This window comes from Siphateles boraxobius, unplaced genomic scaffold (genome assembly GCF_051911475.1).
Source record: "Siphateles boraxobius isolate OS27281-9 unplaced genomic scaffold, OSU_SipBor_1 17, whole genome shotgun sequence".
In the NCBI taxonomy this organism is placed as follows: Eukaryota; Metazoa; Chordata; class Actinopteri; order Cypriniformes; family Leuciscidae; genus Siphateles; species Siphateles boraxobius.
This window is the reverse complement of record NW_027508777.1, coordinates 9,217,916-9,229,411: the sequence shown is the minus strand read 5'-3', so window position 1 is coordinate 9,229,411 and position 11,496 is coordinate 9,217,916. Positions and strand designations below refer to the sequence as shown.

Here is an 11,496-nt window from a genome sequence, read left to right as displayed (position 1 = left end):
CTGTTCTCTGCGGTGTCTCCTCCTAGCAGCAATAATTGCAGTCATGTCGCAAAATGGGTTAAGACATGCTTTTTTTGGACATTAAATATTGGCACAAATATCAGTAAATTGACTAGCGCAATAATTAGCAAATAGCATTGCATGATTCATTTAAATACTGTCCTCCCATACATTTTGCGTCTGAAAGGGAAACTCCTACAAATGCATATGCAATAAGGTCAGCCGCAAAAACAACTCAGTCCATGCCTTTTCAGCGCTAATTTTGCACTGCCTCACTTTAGTAAATCCAGACAGTAGTTTTTTTAACGGCAAATAATTGTTTGCGCTGGCGCAAGCTGTTAATAAATCTGGCTTGTCCAAATGCTGTTTAGGGACACAGTAGATATAAATCATAGCTTCATGCTGTTTCCATTGATTTAAATGCAAATTAATGATGTAAGATAATAGGGCAATATAATGTAGTCATATTTACTAATTTAGTTAATAAATCTTCTAAAGTGTTACATATGTAAAAGTATGAGAGATCAGACATTTTCAGGGGACTCTATAATGTCTCTAATGTTATTATTATTTTGCTTTAACTTAACCGAAAAAAGGTTATAAAATAAGGTCCCATTAGTTAACATTAGTTAATGCATTAACTAATGCATTAAATAATGTTAATGTATTATGATAAAGCATTATAATAACGTCTTGGTTACTAATGAAACCCTCGTCCCCTGAAGGAGGGAACGGGAGACGTAACGTCAACGTGACGATGTAATTGGGATCGCCTTGAGAGACCAATCTACTTCAAGAGTATTAAAACAAGCGAATGCACATTGGCATGCAATAATTGCATCAGCTGCTCTGCTTGCAGCGCAAGCATATAACGAGCAGCAGGTAAGCCGCATATTGTTTTACGCTGAGGAGCCGAGACATGTTCGGCCGTACAGCAATGGTCAGCAACCGTGGTGACGGTACGTTACATCTCCCGTTCCCTCCTTCAGGGAATGAGGGTTACATTAGTAACCGAGACGTTCCCTATCAGTCGCTCATGTACGACGTAACATCAACATGACAGCGTAATTCGGATCCCTATGGAAAACACCACGGTTGCTGCCACATCCAACGCCCTACGCAAGACTCTCAGACCCCCAACTGGCTGGGGCGGAAGGCCTGTGTAGAGGGAGTTCAACTGCTGTTCCCTTATACTCCACACAGTGGAACTCTTTGGATAACACTGGCAAAGCATGCCTTTCCAGGGGAGAGGGTGCCGCGGAAGCCACAATACCTTACCCCCGAAGGGAGGTAACATGTGGGGATTACACATATAGACGTGCCGGAAGGGGCAGTGCAGCATATGGAATGTCACTGGGGTGGCTCCAGCCTGAGAAGGGGGAGGCTACACCAGACAGTGACGGCAGAGCGGACTCTGCCCAGGGAAAGACACGGGCTCACCGCAGGGAGCTGGTCGTGGAAGAATACGCATATGGGATAGCCGCAGGGATCACCACATATGGAAACCAGCCTAGCAAAAGTTACACAAGCATACAAGCACTAGGCCTGGCATTGGACGCTCTGCAACGTCCGACAGCCGAAGGGTTGAGGAGGAACTCTACAGGGTTCGCCTGGGTAGGGCTGAACTCGACTGGAGCAAAAAAATGCACGTATCCGCCCCATGTGGAGGGAAGTGGCACAACAAGCCGACACTAGAGCGGGAACTTCTGTGTTACCGGCTGGTTGAAGCGAGCACCTATAAAATCTAGCGAACATGTTATGTGTCGCCCAGCCAGCAGCCCTATAGATATCTGTCAGCGAGGCGCCGTGTGCCAGTGCCCAAGAAGAAGTGACACTCCAAGTGGAGTGGGCTCTCAACTCGGGCGGGCAAGGCACGCCTTGGACTTCGTAAACCAAGGTGATGGCATCCACTATCCAGTGCGCCATCCTCTGCTTGGATAAAGCCTTTCCCTTCTGCTGGCCTCCTTAACAAACGAAGAGCTGATTTGAGGTCCTGAGGCTTTGCATTCTGTACAGAGACAAGCCAGGGCTGGGTCTGCCTCCTCCGAAGGCAGCGCTTGCAGGTTCACCACCTGGTCCCGGAAGGGAGTGGTGGGAACCTTGGGCACATATCCAGGCCGGGGTCTCAGGATCATGTGAGAGTTAGCCGGTCCGAATTCTAGGCACAATTAGTTGAGCGAAAATGCATGCAGGTCCCCTACCATCTTGATGGAGGCCAATGCAACCAGGAGTACTGTTTTACAAGACAGAATTTTTAACTCAGCTGATTGCTCAAAGGGTGGTCTCTGAAGAGCCGAAAGGACCAGAGACAAATCCCAAGAGGGTATAGAGAGCGGGCGAGGCGGATTTAATCTCCTTGCCTTCCTCAGGAATCTGAGGATCAGGTCATGCTTTCTCAACGACTTACCTTCAACTGCATCGTGATGTGCAGCGATAGCGGCAAAAAAGGGTGGAGGGAGACAGCTTTCGCTCCAACCCATTTTACAGGAAGGAAAGCACAGCTCTGATCGAGCAAGTTCCTGGGTTCTCCTCGTGAGAAGAACACCAGTAAACTAATAGGTTCCACTTCAACGCATAAAAAGGCGCCTCGTAGAGGGGTGGAGAGACATGAAGTTTCCAACATCTTTCCATCTCTGAGAGAGCAGGTCCTCTCTCAGAGGAATGGGCCTGGGAGGGGCTGTAGCGAGGAGCACCAGTTCCGGGTACCAGGTCCGGTTGGGCCAATACGGCCCAACTAACTAGACCTGCTCCTCGTCCTCCCTGACCTTGCACAAGGTCTGTGCAAGAAGGTTCACAGGGGAAAACGAATATTTGCGTAGGCCCAGGGGCCAGCTGTGTGCCAGAGCATCCGTGTCGAGGGTCCCCTAGGTCAGGGAATAGAATAACTGGCAGTGAGATGTGTCCGGGGGGGCAAACAGATCTACCTGTGCGGTCCCGAAGCGCCTGAAAATCAGCTGGACCACCTGGGGATGGAGTCGCCATACTCCCAGTAGCACCGGTTGCCGTGAGAGTTCGCCGGCTGCACGGTTGAGCAGGCACGGAATATAAATGGCACGAAGCAACCTCAGATGCTTCTGACTCCAAAGGAGGAGATTGCGGGCGAGTTGTGACATGCAGCGGGAGTGTAGACCACCCAGACGGTTGATGTATGCAACGGTCGAAGTGCTGTCTGTATGGACCAGTACATGCTTGCCTAGTAGCGGCGTTTTGAAGCGGCCCAGTGCAAGATGTACTGCTAACAACTCGATGTGTTGGTGTACAAGTTGTACTGCTAACAACTTGGCAGTTGATGTGCCAATGCAGTTGAGGCCCCGTCCACAGACCTGAAGCTGCATGCCCGTTGTACGTGGCCCCCCAGCCGGTGGCAGAGGCATCCGTGGAGACCACAGAGTGCCTGGACACTTGTTCTAGGGAACGCCTGCCCGCTGGAGCGAAGGATCCGACCACAAGCTGAGAGTTTGTGGCGTTACTGCTGATGCAGATGTCATATGCCCCAGGAGCCTCGGAAAAGTTTCAGTGGTGCCGCTGTCCTGCGTCTGAGCGAGCTGACTGGACACGGGCCTCTGTGAGGTGCGCTGTCATGTTGATCCAGTCCAACTCCATACCGAGAAAAGAGATCCTCTGCCCGGTGGTGAGTTTGCTCTTTTCCCAGTTGACCTGAAGCCCTAGGTGGCTGAGGTGACTGAGCACCATGTCCCTGTTTTCGTACAACTGCTCTATCGACTGGGCCAGAGATAAGCCTATTGTCGAGGTAGTTGATGATACAAACACCACGCTCGCACATGGGAGCAATGGCCGCCTCCGCGACTTTCGTGAAGACACGGGTCGACAGGGCCAGCCCGAAGGGTAAGACTTTGTACTGATATGCCCGCCCCTAGAACACAAAGCGAAGGAACTGTCAGTGTCGAGGGAGAATCAAGACATGGAAGTACACGTCCTTCAGGTCGATCGCTGCAAACCAATCTTTGGCACAGATGCACTTGAAAATTTGTTTCTGCGTAAGCATCGTGAACGGCAGCCTGTGAAGGGACCGGTTCAGGACATGCAGGTCCAAAATAGGTCGTAACCCACAGCTTTTATTGGGTACAATGAAGTACGGGCAGTAGGAGCCGGTCTTCATATTGGTTCGAGGGATCGGCTCGATTGCGTCCTTCGCCAGTAGGACTACAATCTCTGCCTGGTGAAGGCTGGGGGACGCAGGGCAGACTGAGTCGCATAGCCGAGTCTGATGGTACGGATGAGCCAGTGAGACGGGCTGGGAAGCATTAGCCAGGCTCCCAGGCACCGTACAAGTGGGACCAACGGCACGACAGACGTACACGAGGTGGGCCAGCGGGGCAGAATGCAGGGACCCCAACTTGGAGGGCATAGCGGCCCGAAGAGGGGTCTGAGTGCACAACACTAACCTGACTCCACCGATCGGCAGGGGATGAGTGAGACGGCATTGGCTCGGCCTCGAACACATCAGGCTACCGCTGGTGAAACAAGAGGGGGCAGAGCGTGGCAAGGCATAGCGTCGCATACCGCCAACGTCGCTCTCTTGGGACCCAGAGATAGAGGCTGCTTTTGCTGAGAATTTGGTACCACTGGCTGAGACGGCTGAGCCAGACAGGCTGAGCCACTGGCAGAACAGATGGTTCAACAAAAGTTCTCCGCCCGGCCCAAACCGTGTATGCTCTTTCAGGAAAAACTGCTCTACCTGGTGCTGAAGCACCCACGGATGACCGCGGCTACACAAACAGGACGATAGTGCAAGCCTGATGTGAGCACTCACATTCTCATTGAAGTCGCAACATTCTGAGCTGTGAAAACAGCTGTTTTGCCGGCTCTCTGTGAGATCGCGGCCAGCGCTGTCTGTGCCGTAACACCAACACCAGCTTTGAAGAGGCGTTCTCCTGAAGAGCAGACTCATTTTCTTCTTTTGAAGTTTAATACTGTCAGAAGGTTGTAGAGCAGGAACAGTAGGATATGAAATGACCGCATCCAGAAACATACGGCTTGAATAACGTCTTGAAAAAGACGCAGTGTCAAACCGTGTATACTCTTTCAGGAAAAACTGCTCTACCTGGTGCTTAAGCACCCAGGGATGACCACGGCTACACAAAGATGACGATAGTGCAAGCCTGATGTGAGCACTCACATTCTCATTGAAGGCGAAACATTCTGAGCTGTGAAAACAGCTGTTTTGCCGGCTCTCGGTGAGATCGCGGCCAGCGCTGTCTGCGCTGTAACACCAACACCAGCTTTGAAGAGGCGTTCTCCTGAAGAGCGGACTCTTTTTCTTCTTTTGAAGTTTAACACTGTCAGAAGATTGTAGAGCAGGAACAGTAGCAATATGCAACACACCTGCTGGTCGTTATATGCTCGCACTGCAAGCAGAGCAGCTGATGCAATTATCGCATGCCAATGTGCATTGGCTCGTTTAAATACTCTCGAAGTAGATTGGTCTCTCAAGGCGATCCCAATTACGTCGTCACGTTGACGTTACGTCCAACGTGAGCGACTGATAGGGAACTAATGATAATGCATTAACAGTATTATCTTTTTTAATCTCAGGTAATACAAATACAACTTTTCATTGTTAGCTCAGGTGCATTAAATAATATAAACAGATACAACTTTTGATTTGAATTATGTATTAGTAAATGTTGAAATTAACATTAGATTAATAGTTAATAGATATAATAGGTGCTTTTGAAGTATTTTTAATTGTTAGTTCATGTGAACTAACATGTTAACTAATGTTATAAGGTATCTTATTGTAAAGTGTTATCAAACATAACTATGTGAAACCTAGTAAGACTAAGTCATTCATAAGGTTACATTAATTTTAACATAAATATTAAGCCTCTTTGAACAGATATATGCTTTCTGCAGCCTGTTTAATAGGACAGATGGTTTGCTATTATTTTGAAGGTTAGTCAGTACTCAAACTTTGTTCCTGTGTATAAGTTGCCCTTAGAAGCTCCGCCTGTCAGAGCAAGCGCCCCCAGCTGAAAAGAGAAATGTTGAATCACAACGAGCGCATGGCTTCTTTCATGTTTTCAAACTCCCAGAAAAATATCTGTAAGCTGCTATCTCAACTAAATAAACAGTGGTATTCTAAAAAAAAAAAAAAAAAAAATCATATAAGTAATTAAGTAATAAAGTTCACTAAAAGCAAAAAAAAAAAATCATTGCATTGATTAGTTAATTCATTGTAATAAAAAAAAAAGATTTGATAGTTCTGTGGACTCAATGATAGGATTTAAAAATTGTTAATAATATTAAAAGCTGATAGATTCAAAAATGTCTGATAGAATAACAACATTAGATGTAGGCCTATATATATATATATATATATATATATACATATATATTAGAGATGCGCGGTTGGCGGTTATAGCCGCGGACTCCGCGGATAAACCGCGGATTCGGGCGGATGACGTGACGAAAAAAAATATTTTAATTAAATTTGGGCGGGTGGTTTCTAGTCTCGCTGCTGTATCAGCAGATGGCGGGAGGAAAAATGGGTCAAAAACGTTGTTGCGGATGGATGGCGGATGGATGATGAGTTTTGTGATGCGGTTGCGGATGAAATAATAGCCCATCCGTGCATCTCTAATATATATATATATATGTTACAAAAATTTTATACAGCCTCAAATTCATAGCAAAAGATGCATAAATCCATACAAATTCTCATATGAAATCTAATTTCAGGGACATGAAGTAGCAAAAAAAAAAGGACAGTACTACAGTAGCAAAATAAAAGTCAGAAATCTGCTTATGTTAAAAGGGCTCTAGTGCTCATAAAAAAGGTTTAGCAATTATTTTTTGGTGTGAGGATGATTGATGCATATTACCAGTGGAAAATACCGTATTACCAGTGGCATATTACCTTTGTGTTGGAGAGAGTCTGATCTTCGGTAGATTTTTTCACTCTCTCTCCTCTGTCCTCCTCCGCGGTGATAAAAATCTTTGGAAGACTCTCGAAACTTGCTGGGACTTTCTGGAAGCACTTTAACTGAGACATTGCAAAGGCAGAACTTGGTAGAATCAAAATTCAAAAGAGCTCTCACTCTTGGCAGAAAATTATCTTTAAAATGCAATTCCTTCAAACTTTGTTTCTTTCTTTAGTTAAAGGGATACGGAAATTCTCTCACGATTTACTCACCCTCATGTAATTCCAGATGTTCTGTAGCTATATGACTTTATTTCTTAAAATTAACACAAAGGAAGACTTTGGGCCCTATTTTAACGATCTGAAACGCAAGTATCAAATGTGAAACGTAAGTAACTTTGTGGGCGGATTTCCGACGCAAATCTAAAATGGGTTGGTCTGAAGAAGCTACATTACTCATAGGTGTGGTTTGGGCTTAACGTGCAATAAACCAATCAGAGCATCATCTCACATTCCCTATAAAAGCAGGCATGCTTGTTGCATGGCGGATTGCTATTACAATGGCGGATTTGTCAGGTGGGGTTCACAGCCGAGGAGACCGACGTTCTCATCAGGGCCGTAAATGACAGAGAAGTGACATTTTATGGGGATCGGAGAAACCCACCCAAATTAGCTTCGGTTAAACAGGCATCATTTGGGTAAATGTGTAAGCTAGATTTATGCCTATTTTTTCAAATCTTCATGGACACCACAATGAGTTCCCTCGTGTGGTAATATTTTTCCTAGTAATTATGTATGGTTTGCAAAAATGTGAACTGCTGCGTCTGTGTAAATTAAAGAAGCAAAGTGTATGCGCGTTGTGCACACGCTACATTATGGCCAAGTATGCGCTCTTTAAATAGCATCGGAACAACGCGCAACTGACTTTAAACTACATTTTTCCTGGTCAGTGGCGGAATTGTTTTCTGAAACTGCAAAATAGCACCAGTGAACGTTTGCGCCGTAACACGCCTCCTCTTTTCGCTGAACCGCCCCCCGGGAGCTCAAGTTCACAAAGAGGGATTATTTTTCTACAAATCTTTGCTTGAGTTCATCTGAAGAAAGAAAGTCATATACAACTGGGACATATGAGGGTGAGTTAATGATGAGAGAATTTCCAATTTCGGGTGGAGTAACCCTTTAACCATTGAATAGAAGCATTAAATACTGTACAGGAATAAAGTAATGATGATGACTTACAATGATTGGATGAAGATTGCATTGGTGTTTTGTGGGATCCCTGATTTGTTCGTTGGGAACCAGCACTCACATCTCTTACACTGTCCAGTTTCTTAGAGCTTGACAGCTGAGTGTCTGCAACAGAGAAAGAGAGACAGAGAAATCACAGGGGTAAGTCTACATCCAATGATGCAATACGGGAATACGGGATACGGGAAAGATTCATCTTCTCGAGATATTGAAGCCAAAAAATTATCCTTAATTTTGTATTCATTGTCAACGTAGTGCAGCAGCTAGCAGACCTAGAACAGGCCATCTCGCGTGCTCATTGGCTGCCCTGCGGGCAACTGCTGCAGCCTACCAGTGAGCCCGGCGTGACGTATAAAGTAGGGGCTGTACCCTGACTTCCCTGGTTTTTCGTCGACTGAAGCGAAGTCGCTCGTGGCGCGAGCACGGCCGGTTACGCAATACTCGTTCCCTCTCTAGAGAGAACCGAGGTTACGTTAGTAACCGAGTATCGTTCTCTTACGAGAGGTTCTCTCGTATTGCGTAAGTTCAGCTTACGCAACGGGAACACTTTGTCAACGCCATGCACTTAAAGCGTGGGGGACGGCGAATGAATTGAAGTGTATAGCCCTGCTTTATTGTGCTCAGCACCCATTCTGAAATCCCTGGGATAGTTTCCCACGCAGCTATGTGAGCCGCTAGGGGGCGAATGGCCTCCGGGTTCAGATCGCCGCCATTTGCGGCTTGTGAAACTGAACCGGAGCCAAAAGCACGGCGCGCGCGCTCTCGGTTCTGGGCAATGGCTGCTCGCTGAAAGCCGAAACCGGCTGATTCATGTGAGATGTCCCAATCATAAGGGATGGGGAACATTCTTTTTTCACTTTTTGACGCGCCAGCAGCGCTCCGGGCGGAAAAGCTTCCTGTAAGCGTGAGCGCGTGTGCGCGGGCACGAGACTTACAAGTGTATTTGACGTCCTGATCATAATGGACGGGGAGCGTCTTATTAATGCCCTGCGTTTTGTGATAACACTTAAACGCGCGGGCGGAGCCCGGGGGGAGGTTTGTGTTAGCAAGCGTGAACGCTCTCTGGCGGGCACCAGACTTACATTCATAACCTGCTTTTTTTGATCGTGTAACAGAGCGGGCAGATAGTGGGCACAGACCTGTGGACACATTTCTTACATTCAACACTCGAGCGGCTTTTCTGCGCTTTATGAGAGTGTGCTCTGTGAGTGACACGAGATTCGAAGTGCTTGTGTGTAGGGGGGAACACTGGGGCGTGGGCACTTTCACTACACTTAAAACACCGAAAGGGTGAGCCGGACCAGACATTATACTCTTTTGAGATTCTCTGGGTTGCCGTGAAAACGGCGTTTGTGTGCAGGCGAGAGGGTGAACAAACCAGCTCGTTGGCTGCTAAATGAACCACTGCAGTAGCCTGTTTGGAGGGGACTGACAGGGAAATAAACTTTGACGGCGGTCCGGCCGCAGCGGGACAAGCGCGTCTTTTCGGAGGCGATGTGTCTGTTAGTAAGCGTGAGCTCTCATGACTAGGCACGTAACTTACATTCTTAACCTGGCATGTATGAGGCTGTTCTGGCCGTGTGACAGAGTGGGCAGAAAATAGGCGTGAGCACAGAGTTGTGGGGACATTTCCTACATCTAGCACTCGAGCGGCATTTGCCAGCTTTATGAGAGTGGGCTCTGCGGGAGACACGGGGGATTCGTGTTTGTGTGTAAGGGTGAACACCGAGATGTGGGCACCTTTTCTACACTCAAAACACCAACGGCGTGAGCCGGATAACCAGACATTATACTCACTTGAGATTTCTCTGGGTCGCCGTGAGAACGGCGGATGTGTGTAGGCGAGCGGGTTGCATTACCGGCTCGTTGGCTGCCAAATACACCGCTGCAGTAGCCTTATCTAAGGGGACTGACAGGGCGAGACATTTCGACGGCGGCGCGCAAGCCCGTCCGGGTCATGCAGAGAGCTCGAGAGGGCTCTGCATGACGCGCAAACGGGGACGCGAGGGCGGGGTAGCTCTCTTGTAACGTAAAGAGAGCTAGCCGTTGTGCTCGTTGGTCGAGCAGAACTGTATACAAATTTCTGCTCTTACCACGCATCCAGTACGTTGCATATGTTGATACCCGTCCGGGTCATGCAGAGAGCTCGAGAGGGCTCTGCATGACGCGCGAACGGCGACGCGAGGGCGGGGTAGCTCTCTTGTAACGTAAAGAGAGCTAGCCGCGTGCTCGTTGGTCGAGCAGAACTGGGAACAGTGTTTGTATGAGGGCGCGAGCACTAGTAGTGGGCACAGGACCTACATGTGACACGGATGATGCCCGTCAGGGTCAAGCAGAGAGCTCGAGAGGGCTCTGCATGACGCGCGAACCGGGACAGGAGGGCGGGGTAGCTCTCTTGTAACGTAAAGAGAGCTAGCCGCGTGCTCGTTGGTCGAGCAGAACTGTATAAAAATTTCTGCTCTTACCACTCATCCAGTACGTCGCGTATTTTGATGCCCGTCCGGGTCATGCAGAGAGCTCGAGAGGGCTCTGCATGACGCGCGAACGACGACGCGAGGGCGGGGTAGCTCTCTTGTAACGTAAAGAGAGCTAGCAACGCGGCGCTGTGGTTAGAGACTTCGATTCGAGCCTGCAGGGTCGACATCGAAGTTCCTCGCAGTGCTCGCATCCTTCATCGAGAGGGCAAGGCTGCATGTTCCTGGCCCAGGCAGAGAGCGCAGATGGGCGGTCTCCAACGCTGAGCGGCTCTGCACGAGCCATAGGAAGTGCGAGACATCTTGAAAAAGACGTCTCGTTGCTCTTTTAGGAAGTGTAGAACACAGAATACAGAGATAAAAGGATATGTCGCAGGATAGCGTAGCTCGCACAGATGGCTGAAGGTGGCGAAGACGGCCTGCTTCCTCAGCGCTGTCCTAAGCTGGCTGTTTCACTTGTTCGATGGCGGCGGTGGCTTCTCTCAGATCCAGCGATGCGAAGAGCTCGCTGAAGAGACGAAAAATCAGGGAAGTCAGCCTACAGCCCCTACTTTTATACCCTAAGCCACGCCCATTCTGGCGGGCTGTGATGCTATGAAGGCGCGGGCGCCCTTCATTGGGCGTGACGTCACGCCGGGCTCACTGGTAGGCTGCAGCAGTTGCCCGCAGGGCAGCCAATGAGCACGCGAGATGGCCTGCTCTAGGTCTGCTAGCTGCTGCACTGCGTTGACAATGAATACAAAATTAAGGATAATTTTTTGGCTTCAATATCTCGAGAAAATTAATCTTTCCCGTAGCGTAAGCTAAACTTACGCAATACGAGAGAACCTCTCGTAAGAGAACCATCATTTTCAAAAAGAGCAGTGAGAACATTCTGTTAAACTTTTCCTT

At 48.2% G+C, this 11,496-nt stretch overlaps 1 protein-coding gene across 3 annotated transcripts in view; it reads right to left on the bottom strand.

Annotated features, from left to right (window-relative positions):
• usp53b (ubiquitin specific peptidase 53b) overlaps positions 1–11,496 on the bottom strand; it is a 97,781-nt gene that overhangs the window by 22,125 nt on the left and 64,160 nt on the right. For all 3 annotated transcript variants that reach the window (XM_077232404.1, XM_077232405.1, XM_077232406.1), the window contains 2 exons: positions 8,123–8,236; positions 6,881–7,006 (listed from right to left, as the gene is read on the bottom strand). In XM_077232404.1, coding sequence (XP_077088519.1) covers positions 6,881–7,006; positions 8,123–8,236 — 240 coding nt within the window. The remainder of the gene's footprint in view (positions 1–6,880; positions 7,007–8,122; positions 8,237–11,496) is intronic.